This window comes from Alosa pseudoharengus, unplaced genomic scaffold (genome assembly GCF_046254945.1).
Source record: "Alosa pseudoharengus isolate Yale_2024_CS ecotype anadromous, Long Island Sound unplaced genomic scaffold, YU_APseudo_1.1 YU_APseudo_1.1_scf_14, whole genome shotgun sequence".
NCBI lineage: Eukaryota > Metazoa > Chordata > Actinopteri > Clupeiformes > Clupeidae > Alosa > Alosa pseudoharengus.
In genome coordinates, this window is record NW_027468609.1 from 24,746,286 (window position 1) to 24,764,217 (window position 17,932).

The window sequence follows — 17,932 nt, forward strand, 5'->3', positions numbered from 1 at the left end:
GGCATTGAGGAATCTGAAAAGGAAAAAGCATCTGAATCTGAAGGGAAAGTTATAGAAAACTATTCAGTGAGAAATTGAGAAACTGTGTTAGCAAAAAAGTAAGTGAATCAATTGGGATAATTAGGAGGGTTAGTCATCTTGTCTCTAGAAATTGCCTCCTCACTCTTTATTATAGTTTAATTTACCCATACCTTTCATATTGTAATTTAGTGTGGTCAAGTACTTTTCCTTCCACTATTCACAAATTACTGGTCCTTCAAAAGCGTTTTGTTAGAATTGCAACCTGTTCTGGATGGTGTGCTGCATCTACTCCGTTATTTAAAGAATTGAAAATCCTTACTGTGAATGATATTAATGTACTTCAAACCTGTGTTTTTATTTATGAAATATATAATTGTAATGGAAAGATTCCTGAGCACTTTAAATGCTATTTTAAAACTAATTCACAGATTCACTCCTATGGAACGAGGCAAGCTAATTATTTTCACCCTCCTCAACTTAAAACATGTCAAGCTCAATTTTCCATACGTTATAGGGGTGCTAAAATATGGAAAAAAATGTCACATCTGGCCTTGAAATGTTTTACTACTAATCATTTTAAAAGATGCCTAAAGGCTAATTTAATTGCTGGTCTATAGCTGGTTCTCCTGAAGACTTCTGTCATTGTAGTTTCTTCTACTGTAGTGCTTACACTGTTTGTTCATACTTTTTTTTTTTTTTTAATTCCTTTTAATTTATATTGTTTAGATACTTTTTGTGGCTCTTGTTGTTATGTTACTTTTTTAAGTGGAGGCCTCATATAAGCCCGTCTGGGCTTACTGCCTCTTCCTGCACTGATTTATTTTCTTTGTTTCTTCTCTGATTATGTCTTTTTACAAGTGCTAAATAAAAAAAAATTATAAATAAAAATGAAAAAATAAAAAAACACATCTCAACTTAAGCTATACTGTGTTAAATAAAAGTTTTCAAGTGATATTGCATTATTACAGTAGGACATGACATGACATGACAGCAACATGAATGTTTTCCTGTTAATCAAATACGACCTTTCTGTCTTTCTCTCTCTTCCTCTGTCACCTACTCGCTGCCTCTTTCTCCTTTTCTATCTTCCTGTGTGTGTGCTCAGGAGAAGTTGAGGACCCCGACTACGATGACTGCATGCCCTGCGAAGAGGGCTGCAAGAAGTGTGTGTTATGTAAGTTCCTCTCTCTCTCTCTCTCTTTCTTTCTCTCTCTCTCTCCTCTCTCATACACACACACACACTCTCTCTCTCTCTCTCTCTCTCTCTCTCTCTCTCACACACACACACACACACACTCAAACACATACAAACAAACACACACAAAAAGAGACACACACACACACACACACACACACAAACACACACCATATTGCCACCCAAACTGTGCCTGTGAGCTTGCCTGCATTTTCTCTCTCTCACACAGACAACCCCAAGCATTGCATGTCCTGCATCGATGGCTACTACAAGTAAGGAGCAGCCCTCAGTCATTGGGATTTAGGCTGGTGTATACTGACACTGTGGTTTGAATGTACAGTGGCAGACCAAAATAAGTCATGCACACATACACACAGGCAAGGGCAAAAGCTGGCTTGATCTTGATTTTCAGTATGAATACAGACCGTGAAAGCGGGGCCTCGTGATCCATCTGGCTTTTTGGGTTTTAAGCAGTAGGTGTCAGAAAAGTTACCACAGAGATAGCTGGCTTGTGGCGGCCAAGCGTTCATAGTGACGTCACTTTTTGATCCTTCGTTGTCGGCTCTTTCTATCATTGTGAAGCAGAATTCACTCAAGCATGCACACACACACACAGAAGAGTCAAGAGTATTGTTGTGTTGTTGGAGTGGAAAACAAAGGCGTCAATTAAATGTTCCATTGTGTCAGCATAGGTGACTTAAGAGTCGCGGATCAATAGCATTCTTATCAAAATATCAGTGCACTGCACTGGTCAAAATTCCCAAAGGCCAGCAGAGCCGTAAAACAAAGTGTTTTACTATACATTTCGGAATGTCCCTCGACAGCTTTTCTTAAATGATTGTGTAAAATGTATAATTGTGGGTTAAAAATGCTTTACATTTTCAAATGTGCCGGAGTTTGTAACTTTGTGCATATGAGGGTGTTTATGTATTGTTGTGGTGTGTTTTATGTGTTTTGTGGTGTGTTTATGTATTTTTGTTTTGTGTTTATATGTATTTTGTGGTGTGTTTATATGTATTTTGTGGTGTGTTTATATGTATTTTTGTGGTGTGTTTTATGGGTTTCATATCTGCGAGTCTGTGTGACTGTAGTAAAGGTCAGCCCCTCTCCCTGTGTCCCCCTGTGTTCCCTCTGTCCCTGTGTTGAGGTTTGAGGAGGGCTGCTATAAGCACTGTCCGGCGAAGACGTACCCGCTGGAGGAGGAGATGACCTGTGTGGCCTGTGACTCTAACTGTGTCAGCTGTGACGAACACGAGTGCTACTGGTGTGAGACAGATCTCTTCCTCTTAGGTGAGTCTAGGTTCCGTTCCATTCTGTGTGTGTGTGTGTGTGTGTGTGTGTGTGTGTGTGTGTGTGTGTGTGTGTGTGTGTGTGTGTGTGTGAGCGCCTGTGTCTGAATACAGTATGTGTACAACAAGCACAGCTCGCCTTTAGTTATGTTCTGTCCTGGCCTTGATTAACTTGGTTGAATGGCTGGAATGAAGTGAGAAGTGGCAAGTCCTCTCCTCTGGCAAAAGCTGCTGTGAATGAGTCCCATCGTGTTTGTGCACATTCTATCACATTCATCACTTCCTCTATGGAGTGTGTGCCTCTGTTTTCCTACCAACTGTATGCTGAGGCTCACTATGCATATGTGTGTGTGTGTGTGTGTGTGTTTGTGTGTGTGTGTTTGTGTGTGTGTGTGTGTGTGCCTGTGTGTGTGTGTGGGGGGGGGGGGGGTCTGTGTGTGTGTGTGTGTGTGTGTGTGTGTGTGTGTGTGTGTGTGAGCGCCTGTGTCTGAATATGTGTACAACAAGCACAGCTCGCCTTTAGTTATGTTCTGTCCTGGCCTTGATTAACTTGGTTGAATAGCTGGAATGAAGTGAGAAGTGGCAAGTCCTCTCCCCTGGCAAAAGCTGCTGTGAATGAGTCCCATCGTGTGTGCACATTCTATCACATTCATCACTTCCTCTATGGAGTGTCTGCCTCTGTTTTCCTACCAACTGTATGCTGAGGCTCACTATGCATATGTGTGTGTGTGTGTGTGTGTGTGTGTGTGTGTGTGTGTGTACGTGCCTGTGTGTGTGTGTGTGTGGGGGGGGGGTCTGTGTGTGTGTGTGTGTGTGTGTGATCTGTGTTCAGACGGGAAGTGTGTGCAGGAGTGTCCGGATGGTTTCTATGGCAACGAGGACTCGCAGGAGTGTGAGGAGTGCGACGAGGCGTGCCGAACGTGCAGCGGTCCCGAGGACGACGAGTGCGAGAGCTGCCAGGAGGGGGACGAGCTGCAGGACGGAGAGTGCGTCCCTGAGCAGGACTCCTGTCCATCCAAGACCTACCTGAACGGTGAGATTAACAACAGACATGGAGCTCTGTGCTGTATCTGCAACCCAAACATCTATCTCACCGGTGAGATTACAATTACAACTGTGCAGTTGTAGTACCTTTCAAAGACATACTTCACCGCTGAGATTAACAACAGACACGACACAGATAAAGAACTACTCTACAAACACATACCTCACCGGAGACATGATGCTCTGCTCTGTCCCACGTAGACAAACTTAAGCATTGAGATTAAAATGACTGTGCTCCACTGAGCACAACTGTACTGTAGGCCAAAAACACAAATCTGCTGGTAAAATTAAGAATTACTGGAATGTAGATTAAGGATTGGTTCCTTGTCTACACACACATACCTGAATGTAATTAACCCACTGAATGTGTTAAGGCCAACACCCACTGGCAGCATCTGACGCCCGTCAAGTGACGTCAAAGTTTAGAACTCCATTACTTTTATTGGAGCAAAGCCCACTGCCGGAGTCTGACACATGTCGACGCCAAAGTTTAGAAAATGTATCTATCTCTTGAACATCAAATCCATAGACACTAATGTCGCTGCTAGTGGGCGCTGCCCTTTAATGTACTCACAGTTGGAATGTGCTGATTCTGTCTTGTGTGCTGTGCTGTGCTGTGCCATGCTGTAGATGAGGGTGAATGTGAGAGCTGCCACTCCAGCTGTGACTCCTGTGCCGGATCCCTGAAGAGTGACTGCGTCTCCTGTGTCAAAGGTTGGAATCGTCTGCCTCTCTCCTCAGCACATTTAGAAAAGTTACACATTCAAAAGCTAAAGTTAAAAAAAATCTCCTATGTCCTGCAGCAAGCATAATTCACATTCTCAGGGCCCTATCATGACATTCTAAAGTGCATCGTCACTCGTCAAAAGTCTATTCAAATTTAGTAGTATGTCCAGTTCACATTGGGAGGGGTTCCGTTATCAAAAGTGGAGCACATGGCGTAACAAGGTGTTCCTAGGTCTTTTAATCAGTCATATGGGTGTGTTTGGGGCGTAACATCATTTTAAACCAATGAGAATGACATCTGTCATTCCCTTTAACGGCGCAACGCGCGATATGTCAAATAAATGCATCTAATCGGTATTTTGGCGCATCTGAAGGAGGCTGCTTGCGATGGTGATGGTGAATAACTACTCATCATGAGATGTACAGTATTTCGTAATATCTTTATTCTAATTATGTTTCCCATTGTAATCGTGCAATTTGTAATGCTTTGCATGGACGTGCGCTGGTGTGCGTTCATGAATGATAGAAGGATGGTGCGTGCACCTGCCAATATGACTGTTGACATGCGCTCTTAAAATAGCATATGAACAACTCGCCATTGACTTCTGACCAGGTTTAGGTGGTGTATGATAGCAATTTTTAGACAACGCGCTAGGCCCCTCCCTAGGTTGTTAATTGCCACACCCCTGGGCGCAATGCTTAAAAAATAAACGTGCAAAATACAGAATTCAACTTTGCGCGGGTGAAAAACGAACTGTACGCCATGCTGGTGCCCCAAATTACAGCCCTCATTCATACATGCATGCATCCATACGTGCATATAGTCTTTCAGCTCTCATATGCCAACACTGCCCCGCCAGCTGCCACCACTGCACACTGGCGCTGGCCTGTGTGCAGGTGAGCGATAGAGAGACATTGAACACTCATTAGAGAGAGAGATAGAGAGAGGGAGAGACTCATTAGAGAGAGAGAGAGAGAGAGAGAGAGCATACTATACTATCAGAAAATCACTATATCAATTCAACCCCTCTTATTTGTCACTCTCTCATTCATACATGCATGCATCCACATGTGGATATCAGCCTATTTTTGTCTTTCAGCTCTCATATGACAGGCAATGTGAAATACAATGCATCCAGCACAAATGAATGGTAATTTTAATCCCTGGCCAAAAACATCTTGCTAATTTAATGCCACATAACACCACGCTATGATAGATAGATAGAGATAGATAAATACTTTATTGATCCCCAAGGGGAAATTCAGGCATCAGTGGTGCAGCACACAAACGAGGAAGTTCTCAGTGCATGAGTGCTTTAATTCCTTTAAAGTCGCACCACACTATTTCCATTCCTCTAAAAATCATAGATGACAAAAGTCAGACTCTTGTCTTGTTACTCTAGATGTTACAAAGATGCTACAAATCACTTAACTGATTTCTGCTTAATTTCTTTCTTTGATGATCAATAAATTAGCAAATAAAGGTATTAGCACATTTTGTCATTGCATGGTTTTCGCAGCATGGTAGCCTTATACGTAGGGAATGTTGCGGATTCAAATTAGTGCCCATAGTCTCATCCTCACATCTCTCACACTCCCGTCTCACTCTCACATATCTCCTTACCCTCACACTCCCGTCTCACTCTCACATATCTCCTTACCCTCACACTCCTGTCTCACTCTCACATCCCTACTTACCTTCACACTCCTGTATCACTCTCACATCTCTACTTACCCTCACACTCATGTCTCACTCTCACGTCTCTTTCACCCTCACACTCCTGCCTCACTCCCACGTCTCTCTCACCCTCACACTCATGTCTCACTCTCACATATCTCCTTACCCTCACACTCGTGTCTCACTCTCACGTCTCTCTCACCCTCACACTCCTGTCTCACTCTCACATCTCTACTTACCCTCACACTCCTTTCTCACTCTCACCACTCTCATGTCTCTCCTTACCCTCACACTCCTGTCTCACTCTCATCACTCTCATGTCTCTCCTTACCCTCACACTCCTTTCTCACTCTCACCACTCTCATGTCTCTCCTTACTCTCAAACTCCTGTCTCACTCTCACCACTCTCATGTCTCTCCTTACCCTCAAACTCCTGTCTCACTCTCACCACTCTCATGTCTCTCCTTACTCTCAAACTCCTGTCTCACTCTCCCTCTCTCTCTCTCTCTCTCTCTCTCTTTCTCTCTCTCTCCCTGTCTGTCCACTCCACCAGGCCGATATCTGACCCCTGATCAGACGTGTGTGTTGCGTTGTCCGGTGGGTCACTTCGGCAGTCGTGCGAGCGGCCTGTGTGAGGTGTGCTCGGCGGGCTGTGCCCAGTGTGTGAGTCTGCAACAGTGCCAGCGCTGCCAGTCCACCCGCCGCAAGCAGCTCTACTTGCAGAATGGACAGTGTGTTCAGCAGTGCACCAGGTCAGAGAGGGACACCTGTGTGTGTGTGTGTGTGTGTGTGTGTGTGTGTGTGCGTGCGTGTGTGCGTGCGTGCGTGCGTGCGTGCGTGCGTGCGTGTGTGTGTGTGTGTGTGTGTATGTGTATGTGTGTGTGTGTGTGTTTGTATGAGTGTGAGCATGTCTGATTGCTTTACAAATTGGCTGTTAATTTTATTTTAAAGCTAAATATCCACTTCTCGTGTGTTATGTGTCCATGTGTTTTAATTGAAAACATGAAATCTGTAAATAATGTGTGCCATGTCCAAACCGTGTGTGTGTGTGTGTGTGCAGTGGCGCCGCCAGCCGTAATCCTGTACGCACTGTGGGTACAATTTAAAAAAATCATTCAGTATTAGGCCTAAAAAATAGCTTTTGTAATGTCTGATTGAAACATGCTTCGCGCACAAACGATAGCCTATGTGTGGGGCAAAAAGAGATCTCAGAATAAGAATACATTAAAAGATGGTTTAAACTTTGTCATGACATGATGGGGGGGGGCGGGGGGGGGGGGGGGCCACGCATGGTGCGTACTATGGAATACAACCCTAGCGGCGTCCCTGTGTGTGTGTGTGTGTGTGAGAGAGAGAGAGAGAGAAATGCAAATGAAGTTTCCAAGTGCAGGGTTATATGGGATAAATAGGGATAAAGCATTAGCAGAAGATAGGAAAGATGAAAAGGATAGGAAATATTCATGGCCATGGGAAGTCCCGTAACTCTGTGACCATGTCCAAACTGTGTGTGTGTGTGTGTGTGTCTGTATGTGTGTTGTGTGTGTGTGTGTCTGTCCTCAGTGGCTTCCCGCTGGGTCAGGTGTGTACAAGCTGTGCAGAGGGCTGCCTGACATGTGAGCGGAACACCACTCACTGCCTGAGCTGCCGTGAGCCGCTGGTCCTACACAAGCACCAATGCCTGGACGCCTGCCCCCCACAACACACCCTCCGCGAGGGAGAGTGCCAACACTGCCCTGTGGGCTGCCACCGCTGCACTGGCGATGTCCTGTGTGCAGGTGAGCAAGAGAGAGACATGGAACACTCATGAGAGAGAGAGAGTGTGTGAGAGAGAGATAGAGACATTTAACACTCATTAGAGAGAGAGAGAGAGAGAGAGAGAAAGAGAGAAAGAGTGTGTGTGTGTGTGTGAGAGAGAGAGAGCATTCTATACAATCAGAAAATCACTATACTAATTCAACCCCCTTATCAGACTGTGGCTGAAAATTTTTAATGCGGTAATCAAGCCAATTCTCTTATATGGGAGTGAAATTTGGGGCATTAAAGTGATTCCAGCGAAAATTTCCCCAAGGGTGTTTTTCTGCATTAAAACACATCAAATTGGCCGTGGAGACAGTATTTTTTGTTGATCAACCACAACAAAGCTTGCCCCAAATCGCAAACAGTGGATTAGCTAAGGGCCAAGAGCAAAACGCTTTCCAAATAAAAAATTTTTTAACCAGTAATATTGTTCAAAACAGCATTAAACCTCATCAGTAGCTTGCTCAAGGTCCCTACACATAAAACGAAGCACCAACAACGTAGTTAACGAACCTGGAGTTTATTACAGAAGACTGTTAATCTCACAGAAGACTGAGATCTCACACGGAGCATGGCGTTTATTGTCGGAAGGTAATGCCTTATACGGACTTTCCTTCGAGAGGAGCTGGTGGGGGCCAGTTGGTAAGTTTTAGTCTTCTGTAATAAACTCTGAGTGTAATAAATTGACAAGGTTCCGACCAGTAGGAAGCTGAAGTGCCCTTGAGCAAGGCACCTAACCTAACCTACTGTAACCATCACTGCTCTGTTGTAGCAGGCAGCTCACTGCGCCGGGATTAGTGTGTGCTTCACCTCACTGTGTGTTCACTGTGTGCTGAGTGTGTTTCACTAATTCACGGATTGGGATAAATGCAGAGACCAAATTTCCCTCACGGGATCAAAAGAGTATATATACTTATACTTAAGGTTTGATGCTGTTTTGAACAATATTACTGGTTAAAAAAATGTTATTTGGGAAGCGTTTTGCTCATCTATTTGGGGCTATAGCGTATACTGGAGCAAGCTCTGTAGTGGTTGATCAACGAAAAATACAGTCTCCACAGCTTATTTGATGTGTTTTAATGCAGAAAAACATACTTGGGTCAATTTTCGCTGGAATTACACTTTAAACACCAAAATAATTATGATGTATGGGACAAAAACCCAGCAGAAATAATGGACCTGGAATTCTGAAAAAACATCTTAGGAGTGCACAGGAATGCCCCAAATTTTGCATGCCAGGCAGAACTGGAAAGATATCCGTTATTATTTGAGATAGAGAAAAGGGCATGCAAATTTTACTACCATCTATAGGACTGTAAGCATAGTGCCTTCCTGCAGAGGAGAACCAACCCAGAGAGAGATTCTTTTGATTACCTGAAAACAAAATATAATTTGAATCCACTCAACATGCAAACATGCAACAAGCAAAACAAATAGAAAAATCAACTAAAGATGAATTCCAGCAAATTGAACTATTATCAAAAAATGAAAACAAATTATGAATTGGAACCATATTTAACAAATATCAAAGATTATAAAAATGGAAACATCTAACCTCCTACAGATTTAGTGAATACTCGCTGGAAGTTGAGAGGGGTAGGCACAGACAAACCTGGAAACCGAGAGGGGACAGGCTATGTCTACAATGACAAGAGGCAGTGGTAGAAGACGTGGTACACTTCCTCACTGAATGCAAGAACTACGCCTCAGTTAGGACAAAATTATTTGACCAAATTTAGCAAATGGTTCCCCAATTCCCCATGCTAGCTAATGAAGACAAGCTGCCTTATTTATTGGGAGGACATAGTAGTTAGCACAATTCCTGGCACTGTCATAAACTGAGAAAGTGAGTCTTCCTTTTCCTCTCTAACTTTTCTATTATTCTTACATTTTTACGTACTTATTACTTTATTTCCACTTCTAAGTTTCTTTTCTTTCATTATTGTCTTTATCTGTATTATTATACCAAATATACCGGTAAGATAAATACAATATTATTGTCATGCCAATAATATTTTCATTTTATTGAATTGAATTGAATTGGGAGCGAGAGAGAGCGAGAGAGAGACATTTAACATTCATTAAAGAGAGGGAGACAGAGAGAAACATGTAACACTCATTGGAGAAAGAGAGAGAGAGAAAGATAGAGAAAGATAGAGAGAAAAACATTTAACACTCATTAGAGAGAGAGAAAGAGAGAGAGAGAAATAAAGCTGAAAGAACAAGACTGGAGGTTTGGTAAGGAGTGTTAGAGAGAGAGAGAGAGAGAGAGAGAGAGAGAGAGAGAGAGACAGAAGAAGAAGGAGGAAGGAAGAAGGGAGTGTATTGAGCTGTGTGCTGCTGACAGATTGACTGACAGAGAGAGCAAGAAATCATGATAAGAATCAAGCTCTATGTTCTGGAAGCAGTGACACTGGGCGAACAGGTCACAAGTTCTACCTCTTAATCAGCCTCTACGGGAGACAAAGCAGAGAGAGAGAGAAATGAACTGATAAGGATAAACAGATGAAGGATAGGCGGACGACTAGGGGAAGAAAGATGAAGTTTGTTGTAGTTTTTATATTAGCATATGTTCTCATGCAAAAAAGATGATTTGCATAGATGAATAGATACACACTATGATGATGGCTTTTTGTGAGTGTTGTTGTTGAAAATTATAATATAATACAAAAATATATAATAATAATAATAATAATAATATTTATTTATAGAGCGCTTTTCCAAACAAAGTTACAAAGTGCTTTATACGTATAACAAAATAAACACAATAAAATAAAATGTCTAAAAACAATACAAATAAGACCATATCAACATTGGCAAGAAAAATGGAAATGTACTTTTTTGTAAATTGTACATTCAATTGTACATTCCAAAGCTTTGGGGCTAATACAGAAAAATATCGGTCCCCTTTAGTAGCATGCCGGGACTCAGGAATAGTTAATAAACCTTTGCCTGCAGACCTTAATGTGCCTGTAATATAATAATAATAATAATAATAAGCTTTATTTGTATAGCACCTTTCATACACAGAATGCAGCTCAAAGTGCTTTACATTTGAAGCATGTAACAAAATAATAGTCAGTCAGTCATTATCAATCACATTTCTTCATTGCTGGGGCCGTTTATGATCCACTCAGCAACATATCAAAAATATAGAAAATGACATGTCATAAGACTGGCAGCCTTAACCCTCTTACCCCCCACAAGCACGCCATATGGCAACTGTGGCAAGGAAAAACTCCCATATTCCAGGAAGAAACCTTGAGCAGAACCTGACTTAATAGGGGGAGCCCATCTGCTTCTGGCTGGCTGCGCCCTCCAATAGCAGCAGATGTAGAATAATCTGAAAAAGTAGTCTACAGGATAAGACGAGTTAACTAAAAGCTTTCCTGTACAGGTATGTTTTCAGATCTTTTTTAAAAATATTTACTGAACTCGCCTGCTTGATGTACAGAGGCAGGGTGTTCCATAGTTTGGGGGCATAATGGATAAAAGCAGCTTCTCCACTTTGTTTGTGGAGCACTTTGGGTACGATTAAAAGATTAGAATTGGATGATCTAAGTTTCCTTTGTGGTTGATAAGATATTAAAAGCTCAGAGATATATGAAGGTGCTGTGCCATTCAGAGCTTTGTAAGTAATTAACATAACCTTAAAATCAATTCTATAGGAAATAGGGAGCCAGTGCAGTTCAGCCAACACAGGGGTGATGTGTTCTCTCTTCTTAGTCTTAGTTAAAAGTCTAGCCGCAGAGTTCTGTATGAGTGCCAATTTCTTTAGATGTTTTTTGGGAAGACCAGTGAAAAGTGCATTGCAGTAGTCTAACCTGCTAGTGATAAAGGCGTGGATTAGTTTTTCTGCATCTTGTTGAGTTAAAAAGGGCCGCACTTTGGCAATGTTTCTCAAGTGGAAATAGGCTGTTTGAGTAACTTTACTGATATGGGGCTTAAGACTTAACTCTGCATCTAAGATGACACCGAGGCTTGTTACTTTTGGTTTGACCTGGTGTGCCAAGTTCCCCAGATTACTAAGAACAATATCTCGTTTTGGTCCCACCAAAAGTACCTCTGTTTTGTCATCATTTAGTTTCAGAAAATTTTTGCTCATCCACTGATTAATGGAGGTTAGGCATGCAGTGAGGGAGCAAAGGCCATCTGGGTTAGTTGGCTCCACAGAAATATACAATTGGGTATCATCTGCGTAGCTATGGAAGTTTACATTATGCTGACTTATGACATTTCCCAATGGAAGCATATATAGGGAAAATAGCAGGGGACCAAGGCAGCTCCCCTGGGCCACACCAAAAGGCAAGTCATGTTTTTCAGATACATGATCTCCTAGACTGATATAAAAATCTCTGCCAGTAATGTAGGTTTGAAACCAGTTTAGAGCATTATCAGAGAGACCCACCCACTTCGCAAGGCGGTGAATTAGGATGCTATGATCAATGGTGTCAAATGCCGCACTCAAATCCAGAAGAATAAGGATTGAGACTTTGTTTGAGTCAGTAGCCAGTCTGAGATCATTGACTATTTTTACTAGAGCCGTTTCTGTGCTGTGATTTGATCTAAAACCTGATTGGAATTTTTCAAGGATACTGTTTTCGTTGAGGAAGGTATTTATCTGATTACAAACAACTTTTTCAAGTACTTTGCTCAGGAACGGTAGATTTGATATAGGCCTGTAGTTGCTCAGATTGGTATGGTCGAGATTTGACTTTTTAAGTAAAGGTTTCACAACAGTTTTAAAAGCAGTTGGAAATATACCTGTTTCTAATGAGGTATTTATTACCTTGAGAATAAAGGGAGCTAAGCTATCATATACTTTTTTGAGGAATCTAGTAGGGATTGGATCTAAAACACATGTTGAGGAGCCGGTTTGAGTTATAATTTTATCAAGCTCAGATTGAGTAATATTGCTAAAGGACCTTAATTTTGGGGGGCTGTTTTTGGGTGTACTATCAAACATATTACTTGTGTTACCAATAGCCTCCCTTATATAAATTACTTTGTTTTTGAAGAAGTCTGCAAATTCTTCGCATCTTAGAGAGGATGCCTGACTGAGTGTATCAAAAGGTGTTTGATGCAATAGCCTATCAATGGTAGAGAACAACACCCTAGAGTTTCCACTGTTTTCAGCAATTACCTTAGAGAAGTGGTTCCTTCTCTCATTCCGAATAGCTCTATTATAATTTGCTATTTTTTCTTTTAGAATGGCACGGTGAACCTGTAACTTAGTTTTTCTCCATGTTCTCTCAGCTTTTCTACATGATCTTTTTAGATCATGGATATTTTCGTTCATCCAAGGTGTCAGTTTGCTACAGGGCCTTTTTTTAGTCTTTAAGGGTGCCACTCTATCAAGCATAGCGCCTAATTCATGATTGAGAGCCTCTACCATTTGATCAATGGGATGATGTAAAATATCTAAATTTATGGAGTCTATAAGAGCTATGATGTCCAAGAGTCACGATTTGATTGCAATTTCGGGATGAATTTTTGGAGTATGTAGTACTATATTAAAAGATACACAATAATGATCAGACATATTTATATCATTTACTGATAAGTCTGTGACTTCTATCCCTCTAGAAATGACTAGATCGAGGGTGTTGCCAAGGTTGTGGGTGGGTCCTGTAACATGCTGCTTTAGCTCTAAACTGTCCAACACATTAAGGAACTTTCTGGCTTTAGCATCAGTTGTCTTATTGACATGAATATTAAAGTCGCCATTTACAATTATCCGATCATAGCTAGTGATGATGAGCGACATAAGTTCAGAAAACTGGTCGAGAAAGCCAGCCCATAGTTTAGGAGGGCGGTATAAGGTTAATAGAAGTACAGCTGGGTCAGCCTTCAGAGTGAGGGCAATGTACTCAAAGGAAGCGAATTCACCAAAGTTGACTCTAGTGCAACTATATTTGTTTGAGAGAATGGAGGCAATTCCACCACCTCGTTTGCCTTGTCTAATTGAGTGGAAGAAATTATAATTTGGGGGACAAGTTTCAACAAGAACAGCTTCGCTGTCTGAAGTCAGCCAGGTTTCAACAAGAAACAGAAAATCCAATTGTTTTTCACTAATAAAATCATTGATTGCAAAGGTTTTGGTAGTAAGTGCACCTATATTCAGTAAACCCATGTTAGCTGAAAATGCCTCTGGCTTTTGAGGAATATGCTGAGGTATGGAAAGAATATTTGTTAGGTTTCTAGTTTTAAATTTGTCTTTTCTTTTTACTATACGTTTGGTAGAAATCAACGTTGGAATAGAACTATAAGCATAAGTCATGCTATTGCATTAAGCAGCTTGATCTATGGTAGTAGTATTGTATGTTACCCTGCAGAAAACATTCTCAGACCCATCCACATGTATAATGCCATTCGAATCAATACCTGGTGGGCGTGAATCTGTAATATTTTCTACAGAATGTCAATGCCTCAGTGTGGACGCTATGTTGTCAGAGAGTAGCCTGGCTCCATGTTGGTTTGGGTGGAGACCATCACGCTTCAGCATACTGGGCCTCTCCCAGAACAAGCCCCAGTTGTTGACATAGGGGATGCTTAGGGAAGCGCAGTAGCGTTTGAGCCAGGTGTGGAGATCGAACAGTCTGGACCATCTCTCAGCACCTTTTCTGTAGGTAGGGAGAGGCCCAGAGATGACAAAGCGTTTTTCTGTGCCCATCAGGGTGGTGATGAGAGTTTTGTAGTTTTCCTGCAGTGCTACTGACTGCTTATCTCTGATGTCGTTTGTGCCCACGTGTACGATGATGTTGTTGACCTTGGTGTGGCAGGCCAGGATGCTTGGGAGTTTCTGCTGGATGTCAAGGACCTTGGCACCAGGGAAGCAGTAGACCTTGGAGGGACCGCTACATGATGGGGGAATGCAGAGGTCTCTAACCATGGAACTGCCGATGACCAGGGTGGAGGTTGATGAGGTCCGGGGAGGTGGGGGTCGGGGGGGCGCCGACTTTGAGGAGGGACCAGGATGGTTGTCTCGGGGCAGGAGGGGCTCCTCATCCTCGGTCAGAATGGCGTAGCGGTTTTCCAGTCGTATAGGTTGGGCTGGGCCTGAGTGCCGTCCGGACCGTCTGCCGTGCTTGTGATGCTTGCTTCTACGCCATGGCTCAGGCTGATGTGGAGTGGAGCTGGCCAGCAGAGCAGGCTTGGTTCTCAGCAGAGGCCGGGGAGAGGCAACAGGGACAGAAGTTGCATTAGTGCATGGAATGGTTAAAGTATTGGAGGACAGAGTGAAATCAGGGCATCTGGCATTAGTGTGTGTAAGAGAGGTAACGTTACTTACGGAGAGAATGGTGTCGAGGAACTGTTCATCCTTCTCAATCTGATGGAGGGTCGCTATTCTGGCTTCGAGTTCCACTATCTTTTTGCTGAGAAGAACGTAGGACTATAGGACAGGCATATCAGAAATGTAACCAGGGGAAAGGCCATGAGGAGCTTTAAATCTAATGAGTAACATTTTACAACCAATTCTCAATCAATTAAACCAGATGCCAAGATTATTTGCAGCAGGCTTGACTCTATCCTGTAAGGGACCTAAAAATGTCAAAATTTGATTCGCTATGTGCTGGAACCCAATGACAAGGATCTCTGTTTTGTCAGAATTTAGCTGGAGAAAGTTCTTTGACATCCAGCTTTTAACATCACTGAGGCAGTCATTCGGTGAATTAAGCCTACCAGGATCTACTAGTAGGGGCAGCCATGGCATACTGGTTAGCTCTTCGGACTTGTAACCGGAGGGTTGCTGGTTCGAACCCCGACCAGTAGGCATGGCTGAAGTGCCCTTGAGCAAGGCACCTAACCCCTCACTGCTCCCCGAGCGCCGCTGTTTTTGCAGGCAGCTCACTGCGCCGGGATTAGTGTGTGCTTCACCTCACTGTGTGTTCACTGTGTGCTGAGTGTGTTTCACTAATTCACGGATTGGGATAAATGCAGAGACCAAATTTCCCTCACGGGATCAAAAGAGTATATATACTTATATTATATACTATAGTATAACCTATTGGAGTCAAAACCTGAAATTCTTCATTGTGTTTCTGAAGAGTGCGAAGAGTCCCACTTCCTCCATGAGGGGCGCTGTGTGGCGGAGTGCCCTGATGGTTTCTATGACGACGCGGAGGGCAGGTTATGTGGGCGCTGCCACCCAGACTGTGAGCTTTGTGATGGACCGGGCTCAGAGGAGTGTAACACGTGTGCCGACCCTGATGCCAGCCTGCAGAACGGGGCGTGTGTGTCCCCGTGTCCCGAACACACATACAGAGACGCCCACACACTAGAGTGCATGGGTGAGTAAAGACATACACACACATATGCAGACATACATATGCAGACATACACACACACACACACACAAACTCATTCAGACAGGGTGCATGGATGAATGAAGACATACACACACACACACACACACACACACTCACTCACACACTCACTCACACAGGGTGCATGGATGAATGAAGACACACACACACACACACACACACACACTCCTGATACGCCAACCATGAAATGGACTGGTATGGTAAGGGATGACCATGCACATGCACACACACACGCACACACACACACACACACACATACACACACACACACACGCACACACACACACACATACACACAGAGAGAGAGAGACACCCACAATAAAGAGTGCATGGGTGAATAAAGGCACCTCACACACTGGTCTAAGTAGAGTAATACTAGAAATACTGAAACCCATAACTCGTTCAAACACCTCATTCATATTTATGACTGGGCCTAAAGACTTTAATTTCCCATCTTGAGCCTTCATTTAGTTGTTCCCTTCTATGATTTATTCATAACACCCGAGTCTTTATTCTTTATTAATGGAAGTTTGACTAATCATTCCCATCGGCAAATACTCCACTCACACACACACACACCCCATGGCTTTGAGCTAAATCGAGTCCAGTCCGGTTTGCCATCTCTTTTCAGCCCAACTCAAATGTCCATACAGTACTTGTAACATAATTGTATGTTCATCTCAATGACTCTTCCATAGATTTTCTCATCCTTAAAACTACAATTATATTTCTTTACAATTGTTAAAGTGAATTAACAATTATCTAACATAAAAAAACATTTTTAACTAACAAACCAACTAACAAACAAATTTTTGTAACACTTTACTTGATAGTATCGACATAAGAGTGACATGACACTGTCATGAACACATGACACTGTCATGGCACATGAACCCTAACCCTAACCATAATCCTAACCCTAACTTGTTATAACAAAAAACGAATGTCACTTAATAACAGAAGCGTTATGTCATAATGTTTATGACTTGTTTATGACACATTCATGACAGTGTCATGTCACTCTTATGTCAATACTGTCAAGTAAAGTGTAACCCAATTTTTTTAAACAAACAAGCATACCATGAGTATTGACATTGTTAGCTTCACTCCTCCTCAGTTTGTTGCTATTGGAAACCCTTCTATCTCTACTGACCTCTTTCTACCCCCTTTCCCTCTGCCTGGCATGCCATGTGGCGCCCCACAGCCTGCGACCCCTCCTGCCACAGCTGCTCTGGCCCTCATGCCACCTCCTGCACCACCTGCGCCGAGGGCCTCAGACCGGACGCCCACGGTCAGTGCACCACCCTCACCAGCTGCCCGCCCCGCCACTACGCAGACCAGGACGGCGAGTGCCACCAGTGCCACAAGTACTGCCAGCAGTGCGCCGGGCCAGACAGGAGTCAGTGCCTGAGCTGCAGCGCCAACCACTACCTGCTCAGTAAGATACAGATAGACTTTTGTTGATCCTTTTGGAAATTCTTCTTGCACCGTACAGCTCGTCAGATAGACAGACAACAGACCACAGACAACAGACAACAACAGGATCACTAAACTCTCCCACACCCCCACACAACAACAATACAGAACACCAAGTATTTCTAGATTCTAAAATAGTAAAGTGCAGTATCATTAGAGTATCATGAGTCGGTCCGCTACACATCACACACATCTGAAAAGGACAGGAGACGGGATAGGACAGGGGTTCCCAACCTTTTTTGGCAGGTTACCCTATTTTGATGTCACAAAACATTGGCGACCCCAATCATTCACATGTTACGAGAGAGATAGAGAGAGAGAGTAGCCTAGAAACCTAGACGCACCCTAGCGGCGGCAAATTAATTTGCTCAGCTTGTAC

The 17,932-nt window shown here is 43.0% G+C and overlaps 1 protein-coding gene across 3 annotated transcripts in view; it reads left to right on the forward strand.

Moving 5' to 3' along the window:
* pcsk5a (proprotein convertase subtilisin/kexin type 5a) overlaps positions 1-17,932 on the forward strand; it is a 46,663-nt gene that overhangs the window by 20,030 nt on the left and 8,701 nt on the right. For all 3 annotated transcript variants that reach the window (XM_076284319.1, XM_076284320.1, XM_076284321.1), the window contains exons 24-32: positions 1,127-1,195; positions 1,446-1,488; positions 2,364-2,506; positions 3,338-3,538; positions 4,180-4,263; positions 6,507-6,705; positions 7,514-7,728; positions 15,799-16,041; positions 17,282-17,515. In XM_076284319.1, coding sequence (XP_076140434.1) covers positions 1,127-1,195; positions 1,446-1,488; positions 2,364-2,506; positions 3,338-3,538; positions 4,180-4,263; positions 6,507-6,705; positions 7,514-7,728; positions 15,799-16,041; positions 17,282-17,515 — 1,431 coding nt within the window. The remainder of the gene's footprint in view (positions 1-1,126; positions 1,196-1,445; positions 1,489-2,363; positions 2,507-3,337; positions 3,539-4,179; positions 4,264-6,506; positions 6,706-7,513; positions 7,729-15,798; positions 16,042-17,281; positions 17,516-17,932) is intronic.